Consider the following 22,686-nt stretch of genomic DNA (forward strand, 5'->3'; position numbering starts at 1 on the left):
TTTCATTCCAGCTCGTCATCGTTCAAAAAAACACCAAAAAAAACTAAAAACTATCCAGATAAATCACGCCATCCGGTTAGAGTGAATTTGATTGTGGTTGGATGAGAAGTATAAACATGTACCATTCTGACACCCTATTGGTTTGTACGCGATCCATCGCACATGACACAAATCACGTCTCACTCCAGCAAGGAAATAGCAGACGTATGTAACCTAGTACGAAGATGTCCATGGCAGAGATTCAAGAGAACTCGAGCGAAATGTCCCAACCAAGCACCAGCGAGGAGGTTGGTAGCCAGGAAGACCAGCCAACCCTTCTACATCTCTGGCCGTACCTGGAAGAATTTTTTGAAATGGTTGGATGCAAAAACTCCTTTCGAATGCGCTGCAAGCTCTGCGCTGCAAGCTCTGCGCACCCAAGTACCACGAGCTAATTGTTTCCAAAACTCGCCGTCTAATTTGAAAAAGCATATTGATATTATTTTTTTTCCCCCTTACATTACTTTTACTTTTATACTTTAAGTAGTTTTGGAACCAGTACTTTTATACTTTTACTTGAGTAAAAAGCTTGAGTTGATACTTCAACTTTTACGTTTTTTTAAACCCTAGTTTACGCCAGAGAGCAACGTGAATGCGAGGAGCGTTCACAGGCAAACAACTTCCTCCTTTACTTTTCACTTTTTCTCTAACTGGGAATGTTGGTATTGACCTTTTTTTTTTCTTTTTCTTTTTTTACAGTCACTGGTATTGAAGCAAGGCCTAGGCCTACTCAAAACCTTATTTTTTCTGAAGTAAAAACCTCACAGCACAATCCTGATTTCAAATGTTTAACGTTACTTAGAGTGAAGAGTGAAAAAGAGATTTAGTCTACTTAACGTCTGTTCAATGTGGAGCTTTTAACAGTAGCATACTGGATAGTTTAATAAATAAGAATGCATCGTATTTTATTTGTGATAGTTTGTGAGTAAAATATGAATCTGCAACGTAACCAGTAACATTTCTCTGTCAGGTAAATGAAGTAGTAAGCTACAATGTTTTCCTTGAAGTCAGTACAGTTGAGTTGCACATTTCTTAAGTGCTATCCTTGTGTAAGTTATTTCAGGGTACGATGACTTAGAATAGTAACATATAATATACTGTAACATATCCTCAGGCCCCAGGCAGTTGCCTACCTTTCCTAATGGTAGTCTGCTCTTGGTGTTTTGTTTTTTTACTCTGAACCAGAGTGTATTTCACCAGTGTAGGTGAATTGTGACACAACTATGTCATGCAGGTGTATTGCCCAGGAACCAAGTTTGTAGTTTGGATGAGCGGTTCTCGAGAACCACTAGTAATATCTAAAGTTAGATAACATTAGCTACTATAAGCTACTGGTCAGAACAAGGGCTGTAGCATCAAAGCCAAGTGAAACATTTGTTTGATTGCTTATGAATTTCACTTTTTATCTGTGAGAGGAAGAATGTGTTATTTCTTCTTTCAAAAGCTCTATTGTCTTGATTTAAGAAGCTAATGTGTAAAATTGGAGAACCCCTTTAAGAGATTGAATTGGATCTTTGCAGCCTTGTCTGTAACAGAGATGGGGTCAGCCCTATGTTCCCACAGCCCTATGTTCCCACATTTAAGAATGTTCTCAAAATTAGGCCCTATGTTAGGGTTAGGGTTTTTTGTTATTGTAGATGATAGGTGCAAGTACAGCTTCTGCACACTAGTCATTTGGTTGGTGTGTGACTTGATGTGAGATAACGTGGGCACAAAGCCTGCTGCAACTGAACTGTGATTCATGATGGTCACATTTTATTGTCCCCATGGTAACAAGTGCATCATCGGTTACTAAAATCCACATCAGCCACTTGGTTTCGCACCCACCAGCGTTTATTACATCTCACCTTCATACAGAAAGTGATGTCAAGATGATGCTCAAGGTGTTTTCTGTGAAAATGGTTTTGAAGATGTGTGCATGTCTGTGTGTGTGCACGCGCAGGAGGGTTATGAGTGGGTAGAAGAGTCACACCTGTTACTCATACATTAATCAAGCTTCTCGCCATGCTTACTTTCCTCCTTCCCTCCCTCCCTGTTCTCCCTGTTCTCCCTTCTCCTAATTCCCACTTCCCTTCACTCTTAAATCTTTAATCATCTTTTATTCCCTTCTCCCTCTGTCCTCCCGTCTCTCCCTGTTGTAGTGTTTGCAATGATCCTCCTGTGCTGATTTCCCTCTCTCTCTGTCCGACTTGGCTAACCCACTCCAAATCTCACTGCAGCAGATGGTGCTGTGTTTTCATTGGGTGAGGTCTCCTAGCAACCCCGTCTTGCTTTTTTTCCCTAAAGCAGAGCAGAAGTTGGTGTCATACACAGTCTGGGTCTGCCATGCCCACCCCTCCTCGGTCTCTTTGATTGACCGGACCGCCTATTCGTGTTGATGTCTATGTTTACGTCTGTGCCTCTGTCTCTCTGTCAGATGCAAAAGTAGGGCAGGGCCTGACTGTCTGGATTACTATACATGTGTAGCCTAATGATTAAATTTGATGTGCAAAATTGGCAAAGCAGGACACACAACAACCAATGTGATTTGTTACCCTATGTGACCTAGACATTTACATAAGGATAAAACACACACACACACACACACACACACACACACACACACACACACACACACACACACACACACACACACACACACACACACACACACACACTCCTCCGTGTCCCACTTGGCTACAAGTTTCTGTAGCGAGGAAGGGTGGGAGCGGGCGATAACAGAAGGCTTGTGTAATGTGGATGCAACGACATTGTTGTTGTCATTACTTAGAATTCCTCATGGGGGAGACAGAAACTACGCACTATAGCTTTAATAATTCTTCTTGAAGTCTGTTGACTGGTAGCACAAAGAGCAACAACCTTCTGCTTCATGAGAGCGCTGAATAACCTTTTTGTGTATTTTCAGTAAATAAAAATGATTCCAACACTTTTAAAAGCTTCTGTTATACACCTAAGTGGCACCAGATATTGATGATCATTATGAAGCCACAAAGCGTCTCCCGGGGGATCGTCTGCACCAGCGGCTAAAAGCTGCCTTTGTGGCTCTTGCTTCTTTTTGAGGAGAATCATTGGCCCTCTTAGGGAAGCAGTGCCTCCTGCTTGTTTGTTTACTCGGGTCGAAGTACCCACAGGCCTCAGCAAAGAGGGAGAGGCTTTTTCCTCAGCCCATGACCTCATATCTGTATCAGGCACTCAAAAGCGGGCTGAGGCCGGCCTCATTGGAGAGCAATGTGCAAGGCAAGCACAAAACAATGCATTCAGAGGCTCTCAGTGAGGGCGGCCTGAGTGATGACACTTTGCTGTTCAGGCCCTCCTATTTAGATAAACCTTCCCATAAACAGTAAAAGCATTCAGACGGTTTTACAATAGAAAGGTTGTTCCTTTCAGGTGAATTCCTCTGCAGCTGGGCTCAGGACATGCCCAAGATCCACCAGGAGATTTATGGGAGGTCACCAAGTTATCTATAAAGAGTGAACAGAATATAGGTCACGTTTTGCCTACTTCATTATGTCTTTTAAGGATTTTCTAATATTCCCAATCAGGACAGAAGCTCCTTCTGTTGAGCAAGTTGCGTGTTTGATGGAATGGCCCAGTTTTTTTTTGAAGCTGTGGTAAGCTGTAGAAAACAAAGCTTGTGCACACCAGAGGCCTGTAGGCCTACTACGAATCAAGATCAACATGCCCTGGATTGATTTTGGTGATTACGGTCCCACATAAGCTGTGTCACGACGCTGGTTAACAACTACTAGTTCAATCAACCCAGGGTTTCCCAATCCAGCGACATTCACATAAAAGAGGCGGTGTTTGCACAGCATGACCAATCACAAACATCTACCAGAGACACATATTTTACATTTGAAGAGCAAACTATAATTCTGCATAGCCTACATATGAAGAACACGGACACGGTTTTACAGGCAAAAAGCAATACAGTCGCTACTTCCTAAAACAGGAAGGAAAGCTGGCAAAAAAACAAAAACAACAACCAACGCTTATGTGTAAATCACATTCATCAGTTTCACTTCCCTATCATCCCTATCACTTCACAATTTTTTAACGTGTACAGGTCACGATTTTCGAACCTGCTCTGGGGGACACAACAACGGGGAAATGAAGCGCCACACGCCGGCCACAACAGGACGGGCCGCCACTCGCGGGGCGCGATCCCTGGTCTCCGAGGTGAAAGTCCTGTGTTGTTTGACCCATCCACCACCGACCAATCGCTCTGCGTGGACTTTCGCCTTATCAATACTAGGCCTACTCGCTACCGTAATCGTTCTGTGATCACGAAATATGCTTCCCATTGAAATACATTGCTTTAAAATTCGTAATCACCACACGAAAAAAACAACATTATTGAGTCCTGTCCTGGGTTGGTTGATTTCTAATCTCCAACATAACATGCTCCCGAGCACATTATGTGTTCAGCATAAGTTAATCACGGAGATTGAACCCGGTAACAAGTGATCCACCGTCGTGGTACAGAAAACCCTGGGTTGAACCTGAAGTTACCTCGGTAACGCCAAATCTTGCTTCGTAGTACAGGCCTCTGGGAAACAAATGAAAGAGTTTCTCTCCTTTTTGAATCAAGGATTAACCCAAGCAAACTGCCCTCTAAACCTAAACATTTTTAGTTATATAGCTAATTGGGTAAACCATACAGCCTTTTCTTGGTCCATTATACAGTAAATAATCATTTGACTTGGTAGGCATACAACTAAAACTGCTGCCTTTGAGTGTGAGACAACTAAAATGTTTTGTTTTTGTCTCAGAAACACGTCCACCATCTGAGTCTCATGGGTTGCACCTGTACCTTATCTCCATGACAACATCATCAGATGTTTCCAGGGATACAGATGCTGAAGAAAAGGTAATTAATTCTAATGAAAACACCTCCTTCAGTCCAGTCTAATTCACCAGTAACTCTGCATTGGTGAAATGTGTATCTGTGTGTATAATTCAGCTGGGATCAAAGTCCAACTTGATCCTTATAAATGGGTAAGAAGGTGAATAAAACTGAAGTGCAGTGTAAATCAATGTGGCCCTGAATCCTGCTCAGAAACCCAATGACACTTCATCTCTGTACCTGCAAGCCATCCACATTGTGTAGCTACTATCAAGAAGAAAACAATGTTTTCAAGACGAGGTATATACCTATACAATATCTTTATTTGTGAAACTATAATAAAATACAATTGGTGGGAATGAGACTCAGCATGCTGGATGTTAGAGCCCAAACTTTATAATTTAGGTTATAGATTTGGAGAAAGTAAGCTTATACTCTGCTGTCAGTGTTGGGAAAGTTCACTTTCTAGCCTACATAAACTAGTTCAAAGTTCAGTTCACAATTTTTTAAATGAACTAGTTAAGTTCATACTACAACTAAGTTCACAGTTCCAAAAATTAACTAGTTCATAGTTGTTTCAGTTCAATGTGCCGTTTCAGGTTTGCTGTGGATGTGACTGAAGTGCGGATTTTCTTTTTGAAAGTCTTGGTATCGGATCGAATAGGAATTAAGTGGTATCGCACATCACTATTGAAAGCCGGCGGGCAATGTAAGATTTTTCCCATCCTCATCGACCTTGTCATAAAACTCGTTTAAATGATCATATGACGCCTCCTTGCTGCTTTGTCGCCTCCATGCATAGACAGCAAGCTATATAAGAATCCTCCATGCTGCTTTTTGCTTTGATGACACATGCGGCGGTGCGACACTGGTGGCTGGTGTTGCCAGATTGGGTGTTTTTTCCGCTACATATTAAGGCTTGTTTACGGTGTGTTTTAGCCGGATTTTCGCCTGGAAGGCTCTATAGAAATCTGGCACCCTATTAAACGAAGTTAAACTGAGAGATCCTGCCGTTCACAGACACCAGAATGAACGAGTTCACAATAACGTTCATCAGGCAGTAATACAGTAGGCCTACGTTCAGTTTACGTTCGCCCAAAATATGAACAAGTTCATGAACTATCGTTCAATGAACGCGTTCAGGCACAACACTGGCCGCTGTTATTTTGTTGTGACAGAGTGTGAGGGGTCAGGATGGCTGCTGACAAATGCAACATTGGATGTCTTGACCACAGAAAAAAAAAAAAAAAAAAATCATGCGACGTAAACGTTTATTTTTTTTAATTATTATTCCAGAACACAACCTACTTATATATTCATTTATTGTTTTAATTGTAAACCGTTTGAAATCATCTGTATGCAATTACAGATTTTTTTTTTCTTTTAGATGAAAAGATTTGATGGACTTGATTATGGACAGAAAGGCCTTGATAGGATGGAGATTAACATAGTTTTAGTCAGCAGACCCATTGTGCCCATCTAACATTAGGGCCTTTAAATAAATTGAGCTTAAATACATGGCCATCATTCCCACTTCCAATAAATGCCATGATGTTGTGCATTCTGATGTTGTGAGGCAGAATTGCAGATCTTGGAAGCAGTTTCTTACCAGGTTTGTGGTGGTCGTTGGCATCTGGAAGAACTTGAAGGCTGTCCAGAGGAGAGAATGGGGGACGGACCCAAAAGCATTGGCTAGGTCCAGGAATAAGAAGGGCAGATCTTTTCCTTCCCTCTTTGCAGTCTGGATTTAATGCCATATCATGCTTGTGTGTTCTAAGCATCCCGAGAAGCCTGGTATTCCAGCTTTCTGTACCGACGTGTCAATACAATTGTTCTGTTTCAGGTAGGTTGTCATCCTTTGAGCAACAATGCTAAAGAAGCTCTTCCCTTTAACATTCAGGAGATTGATTTGCCGTAATTGGTCGATGTTCGAGGCATCTTTTTCCTTGAGGATTAACACTCACCCTGCTCTTCCATGCTTTTGGGATGGTTTGCCTCTTCTATACCACCTTCACAGGAACCATAAGACATCAAGCTTTTTTTATATGACTGGTATGGAACTCTATTTGGTCCTGGGGATGAAGCTGCCATTAGTACAACACATTAATGAAATAAATAACACATATGAATCTTCACAGATATATGTAAACAAAACCTGTCTAATCAGAAAAAAAAGTAAAAGCCAATTTTGGCACACATTTTGCAGGTTGTTTCCTGTAAGCCTAATTCTAGATTTCAACAACTAGTTATGTTTGAGGCCATATTTCTGTTGTGGATCATACAATATTTTACATATTATTACATGAGCTGTCTATGTGTTGTATATGCTGTTTCAGCAGCAAAGAACAGATCAGATGTTGTGCACACATTCATAATGAAGCTCGTGCTTTGCAGCCTGCTGGAAATTTCTTTCCACACAAGTGACTTTGAACAATCAGCCTTTTCCTGTCAGTGTACCTGCTGATTTAAAGCATCTATATACAGTATGTGAGGCTGGCTAACCCCTGTTGGATCCTGCTTTTGCTGGAGAGCAGAGGGGAGACAAACAGACTCTGCTGCTGCCAGGAGACCTGCTGTAGCCCAGCTCAGGACTGCAGAGACTATAAATAGTTCAGCTCAGTCTTCCACAAGCAACGCCCACCACATTACCATGTGTCAAAACAGCAGCACGAAGCAAGACAACACCACTGCATACTGTACTACATTTAAAAAAAGAAGAAGCAGAGGTAGCCAGCTCACTGCTGAATGTGGGCATGGAGTAATACCAAGATCTGACAGAAAAGTGGAGAACCAGTAGTAGTGAAAATCATGGGAAATCTTTTGGTCTAGATAATATTTGTGCACTTAGTCTGGAGTCATTTAAGTTAGATAGTTAAACAACAACGCTCACTCATTTAAAAAGAAATCCCAGCGTATCTCTACCCACCATCAACATGAACCTGTCTAATAGGGCTGGGCAATATATCGATATTATATCCATATCGTGGTATGAGAGTAGATATTGTCTTAGATTTTGGATATCGTGATATGACATAAGTGTTGTCTTTTCCTGGTTTTAAAGGCTGCATTACAGTAAAGTGATGTACTTTTTTGAATTTACCAGACTCTTCTAGCTGTTATATTATTTGCCTTTTCCCCACTTAGTCATTATGTCTACATTACTGATGATTAAGTGTGAAGAAAATCTAAGTGTGAAGATATTTTGTTAAAGCAACAATTGTCAACCCTAGAATATTGCCTCGATAAGAGGTATTTGGTCAAGAATATCTGATATCTGATTTTCTCCCTATCGCCCAGCCCTACTGTCTAATCAGACAAACTGATTGATTGAACACCTCTCAACCTTTAAGATACCCCAGACCTGTTGACTATCTATCTACCCAGACCCTACCTACTTATAGTTTTCTACTCTACTAGGATGTTAACCATTAATTACACTCACCTGGCAACTACCCGAGAGCCTCTAGATTAGGGAAGTAAGATTTGATTTATCCTCAAATATCATGTGTCATCAGCTGTCTGCATCTCATCTCTGCATCTTGTTGTTCAAACACTGTTGCCTCACTGGATTTACTAAACCGCAAAAAAATGACTGGAGTCCTGCACGTTTAGGGTACTCGCTGGTGGCTAACGAGGCACACCTGGTCTGCCTGGACCGGACAGCAGGTGTGGCTCGTTAACTGTCAGGGAGGAACACATTCCTGCAGGCCACCTGTCCAGTCTGTAATTCATATTTTGTGTCAACAATACAATGTTCTAAATAAATCAACCCACTATTCAAGATGAGCATTAAAAAAAAGAAAAAAGAAAACCAGTTACTGTCTCAGTGGGAGTCCTTCGCACTGCAGAAACGAGGAAATAAGACTCTTATCAGAAGATGTGGTTGATCCTGGAGCAGCCCAGATTAGGGATTTCTGTAATCTCAGCACAGTGGTTTCAGATTACGCCGATTCATTTCCTCAATGCCTCTAACCTAGCTGCGTGTGCGGGGTATTTGGTTTTGTTATTTTTACTGTAGGAAGAGCAGGCAGGTTGGAGTTGCAGCAGCAACACACTTTCTACAAAGTTAATTTTTTTTTTCTGTCTCTCATTTGACAATATTTTATTTTGAATTGAATGCCAACAAAGCACTTTGAATTGCACTAGTCAATGCTTTTACTGGAAACAATCTTACCCTCCCAAAAAAATCAATAGGGTGCATTAGAATTTTAGCTCTGATGTAGATGTAGATGTGAGGTTATTGCCCCTGTAAAAGTTCCCAAGCCACTTTTCTTGCTCACACATAAACAAACAAGAACCTTATTGTATTCTGCACTAAGAAAACATTTGCATTAATCACATAAACGTACATATTATCTCCTCCAAAAAAAAATGCAACATTCATTAATTTTCTTGGAATTCCTGGAGGTTTTTTCATTAAGTGTTGCATCATCAGGTAAGAGGATTAATATAACAGTGGCTAAAGCAATTTATCAATCAGTGATTATCCAACTTTTCCAAGAATAATACTAAAGGAAAAATAGAAAACAGGTGAAAGGCCAGAGACATAACTGTGCTCTCTCCTAGCCGAGTTATCTAGAAATAACTTGTTTCATCATCTCAGCCTCTTCACTAATTACATTTCATGATCTTTTGACTGTAGCTGCTTTGTCTAACATCATAAAAACCACAGTCACATTTGGGTCTGTATTAACGAGTTGATTTTTTATTTTAAAAACTGAAAAAATAAAAACAAACCCACCAACATAGTTTTAGTATTTCATACAAAGACATATTTCAATGTTGCTATGTGAGTATTTGTTTCTCTTTGACTACAGTGTGAGGCAGTTTGAAAGGCTGGCTGAGCTGGTATGACTACAGACACAGATCCAAGAGAGAGAGGAGACAGAGAGAGAGAGAGAGAGAGAGAGAGAGAGGTTAATAAAGAACATGTGGGCAAAAATACAACCAAACATCACTCAAGGTGCGTTCAATTCCTCTTTTGAGACATTTGAAATACTGTAAAAAGTGGATCTATCTTTTCTTGTTTTATATTCCAATTTCCATTTAATTCAGCTACCCAGGTGTGGAAGAAGTGACCGAACACAGCTAAAATCATTATTAAATACAAAGACCAGGACCCAACAGTACTGCAAATAACACTTTGTTTGTTTTGTTTTATAACCTGCTTGGAGCAGCAGATGCATGGTGTCAGATGGGGAAATTACCGTATTTCAAAGTCTGACTAATAAAACACTTTTCTTGCATCTGCTTCTGCAAGTGGTTTACAACTAGTCTTTAAGAATTATTGGCAAATACTATTTGACCCAGGTCTGTTAAATAAACCAGTGTCACAACTTTTTTTTTTTTTTTCCTTTTTAGATACACAGGTGAAGCAGAGGGTCAAAACGAAGTATGAAAACAAGGTGTTGGGTTAAAAAACAGAGGCCTACTAATCTCATGGTTTACACAAAGGCATGATCAGTCTGCTCACAGAGTCCACTGGCAGTCTCAGTAGGGAATTCTGTTAAATAACCTCTCTCTCCTGTGGCATTAATGTGCACTATTTTGTAACCCTTATTCAAATAAACCGAAACCATACTTGGAGAGATGCAAAAATTAAAAAGGTAATGCTATTGAATGTTTTTAGATTAAAAGAAAGCAAAAGATTATTTTCAACAAAAGAAGGCTTGTACAGTAGTTTATATACACAGCTACTTGGTCTTTAGGAAGCTATTGAAAACACTGCAGTCACTGTGTGCTGTATACTTCAAAGTCCATTGTGGTCCTGGAAATGCAGAGTTAGTATTTTATAAAACTGCAGTCAACCATCAGTCCTCCAGGGTATTTGAAGAGGCAGGATCACGTGAATGAATAAAGGTTTGTGCAGCTTGAAATGTCCCAAAACTGACACTTTTAAGGATTTCCTTTAGTTGCTCCTGCAGATTTTCTCTGACTGAGCTGGCAGGCTTGTCTCCTGAAAAAAAAACCTCAACAGTTTATCATCCTCCCCGGGAGCACGGTGGTCCTGTTGGCAGAGTCATGACGTCTCGAGGAAGTAACCGAGAGAACTGCTTGGATAGCCGTCTGTCAGAAGGCAACGCCGTTAGCAGTTCATTATGTGACTGGATCCCAGCTGCACCTCCAGAGCTGCTACCTCTGACAAATTTGTCGTAGTGCTGCTTGATCGCTGACGTTTGTAAAAATATGCACCGATAAGGGTCTTAAACTTTATTTACCAACTTTTTCTTTTTATCTACAAGAATTGAACTGTTGTTGCTTTTTATTATATAAAAAAAGGGGTTTTCATCCCACGGCCCCCTTTCCTACCTTTAACTAATAAAAAAAATAAAAAAAAAGGGAAATGAGAAAAATGACCCCATGTCTTTAATGTTTCAGCAACAGATTCTCTCTCATCAGTCCTACCCATGATGCACTGCTACCTCTGACGATGTGGCATGAAGTAGTTGGCAGTCTCAAAGCTCACAGGGAGAAGACTGTTGAGAGAAAACAAACGCTGCTACATTCCTGTTTTGAAAGTACTCCCCAGTTTGGAGCGGTTTTCAAATTTTCCATGCAAGCCTCTTTTAAAAAAACAATAAAATAAAAAAGGGTGTTGACTCGAGTTAACAGTCGCGGTCGTTACAATGGTGGAGAGTTGAAAGGCAGAAAGTCCAGTAAACCAGCCAGTTAAGCGGTATGGACTTAATATGGTGATAACTCACAGTGGGAAAAGAATAGGAAGAAACTTGGGAGGGCGATAAAGACCAATAAAGAGCAGCTCAGGCTTAGTAGGAGAGCATGCATGCCATCTATATGATGCTATATGTGACACAGAGACATGATTTTGGGGCTGGCGTAGGGCAAGAACTGTCACTGATCTCCCCTCTTGATGCTGAAAGTTTGGCCCTTGTGTAGTGCATCCTGGGATGTCTCGAGTAGAACTTGTGCTCGTAGCCTCTCCGCTGTGACTCCTTGACAAAGCGCCGTTATTAAAAACCGGGGGGAAAAAGACAATAAATACTCGGTAGAATGAGTCCTCTTCACTTCAACTGCTTTTCACCAACACAGTCCTAGGGTAGAGGCGGGGGTGGGGGCGTGGGGGGGTGAGACCATGAACACCACTCCTTATATCCATTTGTACCTCCCTTGGACTCCCCACCCCCACCCCCCCGTTGCTGAGCCCTGGGTGCTGTCCTTTGTGGAAGCTTTTGGACACGGATGGAGAAGCAGGTTTAAAAAAGAAGCACCTTTCAATTTGGCTTAGATAACAAACGAACACAAAAGAGAGAAGAAAACAAGACAGTGAGTAGTGTATAAATAGAAAGAGGCAGACAGAAGCCGGTCTTCTGGGAGAGGAGGGGGAAGCAGGTCTCAACCTGTGCCTATGGAGAACAAGGAGACAGGCCCATTTGAGTCATTTTAACTGTAAAATATTTTGGGTATATTTATAGTGCAGTGGTTGTCCTTACCCTCTTCTTGCTCGCCCCAACCCTCCGCTACCCCAGCCAGCTCGTAATGTTTCTTCCTCAGCTCGCCGAGACGCTCTCGCTCCTTCTGGAGACGAGTCTCCAGCTCCAGAACCAGGACCTGAGGAAACACAGACAAAGGACAAAGGACAAACCCTCGTCATTTCCCTGAAACCTCTCATTGCCTATCGCAAACCTTGGAAAATCTAAAATCCTAAACAGATCATTATTTTTATCATTCAAGATACTTGATGAACGTCATAATTTTATGTTTTTGCCTATGATCAAGCTAGCTGTCTAGCTACAGGCCACTTTTGATATTAGACTTTTTTATTTTATTTTATTTTATTTTTTTAAACACAAACATGTCATCCAGGCTAAATTAAATTAGACAGAGCAGTGGTAAATAAAAAATCTTGCTGGTTATGCTTTCTAAAGACCAGTTAAACAACCATTATTTACACAGTTTTTTTTTTTTTTTGTATTTTTTAAGATAAAAACTCCTAAAAATACACTTCAAACAGAGGTACTCTGTGACTTTACAACAATGGGCCGTGTGTATGAGCAGGTCCAGAAATTTCTGTTTTTCTTTCAGTGTTGGGGGGGAAGCAGAGCCGCAACACAGAGTGAAGTGTTCATATGGGTCTGATATTCGGCTTCTCAATGGACACACACAATAACAATACACCTTCAGAGTCTAATGTGGAAACTTTATTAATTTAAATTGTCATTCAAACTTGCATATCATAGTCCTTACAAATTATTAAATCATCGTATCTCCATATTTTGTCATTTTTTCCTTCATAAATCAACACTATTGGTTACCCTTTACATCTGTCTGTTGGTTTTACAACTATTTAACCAATGAAAAGTGTTAAAAAAGAGCGTGTGACTAAATCTCACAGCTCCATTGAATCCTCAAACGGTCAGCCAAACCTACTAAACATAACTCCACTCCGCCTCCATCTTGAATGAAGTGTTCACACAGCAGAGTTGAAGGTAAAACAGTGATGAAGCGATTTCTTCTGAGGTAAATAGCTTAATAAAATGTTGTTGTTGTTTTTTTTTCGTTTTCCTGAAAAGTAACGTAAGTAGGTTTCCGCCCGATGGTGACAATATATTTTTTAAGATTTAACTCAGCTATGCAGCTTATTATGATAGATAACTTTGCTGCTTACCTGTGCATCCATCTCTTGTCGTTTGATCTGGGTGAGAGTCATGCTGGAGAAGTCCATTGTATCTGGATACAAACAACAAATTACTATTGAGTTTTTTTTTTTTTTTTTTACAACTTAGCTTTGAACTCACTCAAACTAAGAAATAAAAAAGATAGCAGCTGGACATCTTGTGATCAAATAAAGCTTAAACATAAAACTAAAAAAATAATTGTGAAACTAACAATTTCAACTTTCCAGTCAACGTGATTCTCTCACCTGTTTCTTCAATCTGGGACTTCCCAGACTTGGTGGAGGCCACGACAGCTGCGGTGGCCTGCGTGACGCCTCGGGATGCCTGCTGTAGGCGGTGCAGGTTGCCGCTGTCTTTGTCTGCTTTTACCTGGAGAGGGAGGACAGCAACAAGACAAGAGACATGAGATCTACAACTTGCATCCCTTTAAAAACTCTATTGGCTCAGCAAACACCAAACGACTTGCACCATTTAGACCCAGAGAGAATCCAAACAATGTATTCTTTGATTACCTTAGAGGCAGCCACTAGCTGGGCTGTGCTGGCAGCTATTTCATGTGAACACACCATCAACTCCTCAAACTTCCCTTTGCCCTGCACCACCAGATCAGCAGCGTCTCTGGAATGACACCATGTTGATGTTAAGACCACTTTGTTCACAACACAGTGAGAAGCACCTCATTTATGAATAACCTTCCATGCTTGAAACCTGATTTACGTTTTTTTCTTTATTTATTCCCTCATTAGGGCCTCATCTATCGGACTCACAGCACTCGTAAAGCACTTTCATACTCTGTAGTCAGTAGAAAACACTCAGGAGGGAGGACTGATACTTACACCATGACCGTGGCGCCCCATCCCACTGCTTTGGAGGCAGAGATCAGGCCCTCAGTCCAGCGGGAGTTCTTGGCATAAAATTCCTTCATGGAGGCTGCCCCCTGGTGGACAAACAAGGAAATATTGTTATTATTATTATTATTATTATTATTATGTTTCATGACACACTTCTTAAACTCACAGGCATGAGCGCAGGGGCTGCAACTTATGATTAGTTTTAAATTATTCATTAACCAAGCAATTATTTTCTTGATTAATCAATGGATCATTTAGTCTATTAAAGAATAAAAAATGGCCATCACAATATCTCAGAGTCCAAGGCGACATATTGTCTGACCAACAGTTCAAAACCAAAAGCTATTCAGTATACTCTAATTCAATACAAAGCAGGAAAGGCAGCTAATCATCCCATTGGAGAAGCTGGAACCATCGACTAATCGTCGACATCAAATACGAAACCCTGCAACATATACGGCCAGCTTTTGTTTTAGGGTGTGTCTGCATTATAATGTCAGCAGAGCCTAATATTATTCTAGGTATCAAGGCATTTTTTTTCACAGTTGCATATTCAGTTTTGTTTTTTTTTTTTTAAAAAATGTTGAACCATAAACTAAATTCACATACAACAGACCTTAGTGAAAATTAGCATTTGTGAATATGAAATATATCACAATTCAAAAAACTGTAAAGTTGCATGTTCTAATCAGTCAGTGTGGAGAAGTTAGATGTTGGAGTTAGAGAAATGATGCTGAATATCTCGTGAGAAATCTATTAATAATTTCTCACTGTCAACTCACCCTGCCACTCTCCACGATGTCCTTTTGCAGATTCTTGGAAGACAGAACGAGCTGCTTGATCGCCCGCATCAGCTCTGTGCAGGAGGCCAAAATCCTGCAGGGGGCGACAGAGCAGAGGACACAAACACTGACGCGCTGAAACTCTACAGCCGCTACAATCTCTCCATTTCATCCAACTAGACACATTTTGAAAGATGGAGCTCAAAACACAGAAATCAGCTTCCTCACTATTTGGAAATAGCAGTTAAGTTTCCCCACAGTCTAGTTATTGCATGGCCAATGCACCACTGACCTGAATCCTCAATGTAGTAGTTGTAGCTGCAGTAGTTGAACGTTTCTTTTCATAAGTATCTCTCACGGCAGCACTGGTGCAGCAGTTATTGAGAAAACAACTTAATCGGCTTCATTTGCACACAAAGAGACTTATTACACAAACTGGATAAGTAAACATGAAAAGATACAAACCCAACTACTAGATGGCATGCACGTTAACATCAGCATGAGACAAAAGCAGCAAAATCTAAACCCTAGATCTGAACTGATACTTCTGTAGCCTTGGATGGTTTAGTGAAGAGTCATGTGCCTGATGCGGCAGAACCACCACTGATGTCAAGCTTCTGCACAATAATGTAATCAAGAGATTTCTGAACTTCCTTGAGCTTAGTTAGTTGCACCATATTTGATGTAAGATATCTATGATATGATAATAGCTTGTGGAGCTGCTCCAGCGAAATTGGAATGACATTACCGGTATAAAAACTACAGAATGCACACTGAAGGTTGAGGTTTGGATGTACGGAAAAAAAACAGCAGACAAACATTACGTGTCACACTGGCTTCAGGCTTCACAGTTTGCATCGGCTTTGTGGCTGAACGGATGAAATTCTTTGCACGTCAGCCCTCAGTGTGTGACCGTCTGCAACTTCAATGAAATATCATGCGACTGTTGTGCTGCCTTGTTGGTAATCAACTCTATACCTTCTTCCAGTTCAGTGCTGTATCTATAACAGATGAATCGGTTCCTCAATCTTCATATTTTTTAGGCATTTTGTCTTTCAACGCAGAGATGGTTGTTGTTGTCGTCGTTCTAGTCACTGATAGTTCAAGTTTATGGTTTCTACTTTAATCCTAATACAACTTACTGCTACAGTATAGAGAGGAGAGACACCATGTAAAGCCATAGAAAGTATAAACGTTTGTTTGTGGGTCAACTGTAATTCTATTTCAAGAAAATGTGATATTCTTGTAACATAATGAGGTTGATCATTTTAGTAGATCTAGTTCAAATCGTCTTGCACCCTCCTGAATCTCATTTATATTCAGTTAATGTGAGGTTTAAACTGTTTTTGTTTGATCCTGTATATAAACCTTTTCACCTTGGAGAAAGTCTACGATTATTGTGACTGTAAAAAGGGATTCCAGCTCAAATCTGTGCTTTACCTCTCATTGACTTCCATCTTGATTCCTGTATCAACTGCTCGGGTCTTGTTGAGCATTTCCTGTTGGGATCCACAAAGGCACATTGGAGACAAAAAAAAGACACTTTGAAGTTCATACTTCTTGAAAGTGAAAACAGGGGGCAATGTTTTCACCTAGCTTGCAAAGAGCCGCACACTCACACAGCATGTGCATCTATGGTGCATTCTTTTTGTCTTGTAATTGCGACTAGTAGCTCGAGTGTGACGTCACATCCGTGTCGAAAAACGAACTCGGGGTCCTCTGAGTTCAGACGACTTGACGAGGCGTATATACGACCTCAGGGGCGTTCTTTTTGCAACTTCCGGTTCGTAACTCCGAAAAACGACTCGTAGATCGACTTCGGTGGACAAAAAGAACGCACCATTAAATACACATCTGCCACCAGATAACCACGGCTTAAAACACACACACACACACACACACACACACACACACACACACACACACACACACACACACACACACACACACACACACACACACACACACACACACACACACACACACACACACACACACACACACACACACACACACACACACACACACACACACACACCTCTATCCTGGTAGCTGCCGATTCCACAGCAGCAGAGGTGGCAGCCATTTCCTGCTCCACTAGATCTCCCAGCTCCCCCTGCTGTAGCTCCAAACCCCGAGGACGCAGTTTCTGAACAAAGACAGAACAAGACAGACTTGAGTCAGTATTAAAGCACATACATTACCATATTTAACCTTTTATCACGATCTAGATCATACAGCAACTCTGGGGAAGATTTGTATGTATGGACCTCTGCGGTGGCCAGAATGGCCTCCAGAGCCGCCTTCAGCTTGCTGCTGTCTGCTGCAGTCAGGCTGTCCTGCTGCTTCATCTGGCCCAGCAGAGCCAGAGCTTCGGCCCCACACGCCTTCACACTCTCTGAGAGGGCTGACAGCGACAGAGACAAGGACAGGGAGGACGCATATAATTAAAATAAATAAACATACATAGAAAGAAAAAGACCAATGAGTCTGATTTCCTGATATAGATAGATAGATAGATAGATAGATGCACATTTAAATCTTAAAACATATACCATGCTGTAAAATCATTTACACTCCATTTTATATCAAAATACCATAGTATTTCTTCTGTACACTCTGATGTGTATCAGTGCCACTAGAGGCTGCCGCTGCAGTGTTAATTATACTGACATCCCTTCAGATGAAACAGCCACTCCAATGGGAGGTAGAAAAACCAAAACTACCTCTACAGCAGCCGTTGGCCTGTTTTTTTTAGATGCAGGACAACCAGCAGATTTGCATCAAACTGTACGCGGGCTTTCAAATGCTGCATTCAAATGTTTCAGCAATGGATAAACACAGGGTCCATTGATTTTCTGAGTTACAGCTACAGATGGCGCTTCAGTTCAACCCAGTTTTAATTCTATGTTGTTTCTTTGTTGCAGTATTAAGACTGCTGGTCAGAGCTCCATTATATTTAGGCATGTTTAGACCTGCCCAGGCTGCTAACATCTCCCAAGAGAGCAACATCCTGCAAACATTAATCCTGAATGAAGTCAGCAACTTTGTTTTACCCATGCATGTTTTGGCTGAAAGACATGAGCTATTTCTAATCCCAGGACGTTCAGATATATGGACTGATACAAGAAGATTACACACTAACATTAATGTAATTATAGAGACAATCATTTTATCCTTACTGTACATATGTAACACATGAGAAGGTACAGTATGAACTACTTACAGACATGTCAGAACATGTACATGTCTGGGCCGGAGAAAAGTGGAGACTACAATTTATTCTATTCTATCTCTCACACGCACACACACACACACACGGATGCATGGACGCGCACACCCACACAGGCCCGCACGCACACACACACTTACCATCAGCTTGCTCCACAGGCACCATGTGGGAGGTGGCACTACCCTGAACGATGGTGTCTCCCACCAGGTGGCCACACTGGGTCACCACTCGTACCAGCTCAGATACACCTACAAATAAATTTAAATCTTTAGGACTTAATGGCTTCTTAGCACTCACACAAAAACACATCAACATAAACACACACACACACACACACACACACACACACACACACACACACACACACACACACACACACACACACACACACACACACACATATAAGACATTGGTCTTACATCACTATTTTATTGCTGCTTTGAAAACACAATACAGTATATATTTTATTTTATATTGTTTCATGTTTTTACTCTTAATGTATTTTAATTTTAACTAACTTTTAACTAAAAAGGTTTTTGACTAGTATTTTTATATGCATATGCATATGGTTGGAATGTTTTTCAGATTCATGTGGTCAAACTTATTATTCAGTTAGAAATTACTCTTCAAATGAACATTGTTTTTTCAATTCTCAGAACACAGACATCGCCTGGTGTTGACTTTGGCTCTAACATTACGTTTTCTCGGAGGTTCCCACTCTGTTTTTTTGATTCATGTTTTAAAGCCCCCCAACCACCTGTTGTACATCCTCACAGGTGTTTTCTTATGTTGCCTGTTTAGACCTTTTCTCAGGTCTCTCTGTACAGACTGTGTCTGATTGACATCTACCTCCATCACTTCTTAGTTACAGTGGTATGCATAAGTTTAGACACCCATGCTAAAGTTGACTAAAAATAATAATTAAAAAATCATCTTTTGGAAATTGATCTTAATGCCTTAATTAAAAAAAATGAGGAAACATCCAGCCTTTAAGGACACCAATTTTCTTTTTGAATGAATAATGTATCGTAAATAAATAAATGTTCTTCCTTAAAATACAGGGGGCATAAATATAGACACCCCTATGTTAAATTCCCATAGAGGCAGGCAGATTTTTATTTTTAAAGGCCAGTTATTTCATGGATCCAGGATACTATGCATCCTGATAAAGTTCCCTTGGTCTTTGGAATAAAAATAGCCCCACATCATCACATACCCTTCACCATATCTCACGATTGGCATGGTTTTATTTCAGTTAGCCTAATAGCTAACTGAAATAAGATCCATATCAATGCAAATTAAACCAGCTATTAGGCTAACTGAAATAAATCCATGCCAATCTCTAGGTATGGTGAAGGATATGTGATGGTGTGGGGCTATTTTAATTCCAAAAGGCCAAGGGAACTTTATCAGGATGCATAGTATCCTGGATCCATGAAATAACTGGCCTTTAAAAATAAAAATCTGCCTGCCTCTATGGGAATTTAACACAGTGGTGTCTATACTTATGCCCCCTGTATTTTAAGGAAGAAAATTAATTTATTTACGATACATTATTCATTCACAAAGAAAATTGGTGTCCTTAAAGGTTGGATTTTTCCTCATTTTTTCAATAGATTTTTGAAATCAATTTCCAAAAGATAATTTTTTTACTCCTCTTTTTAGTCAACTTTAGCATGGGTGTCTAAACTTATGCATACCACTGTATGTAGCACCTCATTATCATTTATATATTAGCGCAGAAAGTGGGGATATCATTCAATTCCCTGCAGAGCTTGCCCAGCTTCAACTTGAGCTAATCAGCAAATAACTGAAAAAAACCTGTTTGGGTGTGCAGAGCCTTTAAAAATTATAATTTTAAAGTCTGTGGATGGTAACAACAGTATTCATTAAAATGTTGAGTAGCAAAATAATAAATCAAAGGCACCACAACATCAGTTAAAATGTCTAATTATTTACTAGCTTATTACAAATCTTTCTCCTGTACTGTTCCCCCTGCTTTTTCAACATGTTAATTACCACCAATAGAAACAAACTCACTCGTGTCACCCAGATTGCATAAACAAATAAATAAATTGGCCTTCCCACCCCCAACCTATCAGACCTCAACAGCATAGCCACCAAATGCAAAGCACGGACAATCACTCACGATGCCGCTACAGTAAGAGCTATATCATCTCTAAATAAAGCTCCCCATCGGTGACTGGTGTGTGTGTGTGTGTGTGTGTATTACTTATATGTTGTATATGCTGCGCACAAGGGGTGCCAGGGGAACGGACTGGAGGGAACTGTGCATTATAGGGTGTTTGGGGTGAAGGTGTCTATGTTTACTGTATGTATGTATATTTGTGAGGGCCTTTACAGACTTTGAAAACAAATTTTCCCATTGGACAATAAAGACTAACTAACTAACTAACTAACTAACTAACTAACTAACTAAATTGCATATCTTTACATATAATATATCCCTTTCTAACCGCTCACCTGTGTTGTCAGCCAGGAAGGCCTCTCTGGCAGAATGCAGTCGGTCTATACAGTCTAAAGAGGCCTGACATCTGGATGCTAGGTAGTCTGCAGGGATAACAAAAAGAGAGACATGGCAGCCAAGACATAAACATGTGAGTATGCACACAAACATTACAACACACAGTGCTAATCTGCATCCCAACACTGAATTACAGCAGCTCTGACCTGCAGAGCTGGTGCAGCTGATGTGCACTGGGTCGTCTATCTGAGCCAGAGAATCCTGAATGATCTTCTCCGCCTCCTCCACAGCTCCCTGCAGACTGGACCAGCGAGCTGTAACCAGCTGGCTCTCCAACGACTGCTCCCTGCTCTCCTGTGGATGCAAATACACACAGACACAGACAGACACACAGACACACACACGGTTGAACTTATCACACCAACCTTTATTAGAAATGCCAGAGAGCATAAAATGTGAAGATTGAGATGTTTATTGGACATGCTGAGTCTCTGAATTGCCACCGAAACATTGGCTTGATTTATTACAGCTAATTAAGAAAGTTAATTAAGAAAGATAATTGAGAAAATAACAATGTGTCACCTTCTCATTGAGCTGATTCTGCAGGGCTTCTGCCGTCTTCACCCCGCTCTCCCTTTCAGTCGCCAGCGAGCTCTGTACTCGTTCTAGCTCCTCCCCTCGGGCAGCCAGCTCTGCCTCCACCTTCGACAAGGACTGCACCAGCTCCGCCTTCTCAGACTCAAGGGCAACCAGCTGGTCGCCGAGCACCTCACTTGACTGCGTGGACAAAAAAAAAAGATGGGGGGGGATAAAAAAAGTTGATGATTTCGAGGCACAATGAATCCACAGGAAGACATGGTTACACATGGTTAGGATAATACATATCTGTCATGACATATCAGGATGTGGTACCATGTGATGCCAGTACTCTGACCTCACAATAAAAAAATCTTCAGCCACTGATTATATCAATATTGCCTCCATTTAAGTTTGCGGAGAGGCGTACAGTCTCCAGAGAGGTTTGGGTTGAGGTCAAGTTTACAATCAAACGAACACTAGGAGGCTGTGGTTGTGCAACTTGGCTGCAATGCAACAAACATGAACTGTGGCAACGGAGTAAAGGGTTACATCAGATCCTGTGTACTGGAAGTTTGTGAAATGACATTTCTGGAATATTAACTACTTCAAAAATGAGGTGAGCGCAAGAATATGATCTACAGGTAAGAAAAACATGTGTGAGACTTACAGCCTAAGTCCCAGCAGGTCCGACATAGAGGGAAAAATGTTGAGAGATAAAAGGAGAAACAGAATTAAGAATATGGATGTAAACTGTGCGGCAGGAGCTCGTGAGAGCTGAAAGCATGTGACAAGAGCGATAAAATGTGGGGTATGTGTGAAAAGGACTGTGGAGATTAGAGAGACGGAGGAGGAGGACAGAAAGACTGACAGAATTGATAAGTAGTGACTACAAAAATAGGATGTCAGGAGTGGGAGGCAGAGACGGATGAGAGGTACGCTGCATGTGCAGAAAAACCTCTGAAATTGTGGGTGGAGGGAGTCATGAGCAATCACTGAGGTTGTGAGGGTGTATAACATGAATTCATGGCTCATTGAACTGTCACTCCCCTTATAGTTCCCTTCAAAATATTCCTGCAGATCAATATGAGCTAGCTGCAGACACAAACTCACATGGATATACTGAAGCAGGAAGCAAGCGGCTGCATTTATGAAAGCAGTAGTTTGGACAAGATTTTACGGCTTCTGTTTTTGATTATGGTCTCTTCTTGTAAAGAAATGCCTTTAGTCGCCTGTTAC

General features: G+C 40.8%; 1 protein-coding gene and 1 long non-coding RNA gene across 3 annotated transcripts in view; both read right to left on the bottom strand.

The window, feature by feature from the left end:
• Nucleotides 1–3,005: 3,005 nt before the first annotated feature.
• LOC114553214 (uncharacterized) lies at nt 3,006–8,477 on the bottom strand. Its single transcript, XR_003692269.1, has 3 exons — nt 8,328–8,477; nt 6,495–6,957; nt 3,006–3,500 (listed from the first exon to the last, which is right to left on the bottom strand). It is a non-coding gene; the product is annotated as an uncharacterized LOC114553214 (long non-coding RNA).
• A 1,091-nt stretch (nt 8,478–9,568) lies between these two features.
• hip1 (huntingtin interacting protein 1) overlaps nt 9,569–22,686 on the bottom strand; it is a 52,576-nt gene continuing 39,458 nt past the window's right edge. For both annotated transcript variants that reach the window (XM_028572964.1, XM_028572965.1), the window contains exons 18-31: nt 21,454–21,648; nt 21,078–21,225; nt 20,871–20,957; nt 18,527–18,634; nt 17,425–17,561; nt 17,193–17,303; nt 16,595–16,653; nt 15,155–15,248; nt 14,358–14,458; nt 14,034–14,139; nt 13,767–13,890; nt 13,512–13,573; nt 12,337–12,454; nt 9,569–12,249 (exon numbers count right to left, since the gene is read on the bottom strand). In XM_028572964.1, the coding sequence (XP_028428765.1) occupies nt 12,239–12,249; nt 12,337–12,454; nt 13,512–13,573; nt 13,767–13,890; nt 14,034–14,139; nt 14,358–14,458; nt 15,155–15,248; nt 16,595–16,653; nt 17,193–17,303; nt 17,425–17,561; nt 18,527–18,634; nt 20,871–20,957; nt 21,078–21,225; nt 21,454–21,648 (1,461 nt within the window). In that variant the 3' untranslated portion in view covers nt 9,569–12,238. The remainder of the gene's footprint in view (nt 12,250–12,336; nt 12,455–13,511; nt 13,574–13,766; nt 13,891–14,033; nt 14,140–14,357; nt 14,459–15,154; nt 15,249–16,594; nt 16,654–17,192; nt 17,304–17,424; nt 17,562–18,526; nt 18,635–20,870; nt 20,958–21,077; nt 21,226–21,453; nt 21,649–22,686) is intronic.

This window comes from Perca flavescens, chromosome 3, assembly GCF_004354835.1.
Source record: "Perca flavescens isolate YP-PL-M2 chromosome 3, PFLA_1.0, whole genome shotgun sequence".
In the NCBI taxonomy this organism is placed as follows: Eukaryota; Metazoa; Chordata; class Actinopteri; order Perciformes; family Percidae; genus Perca; species Perca flavescens.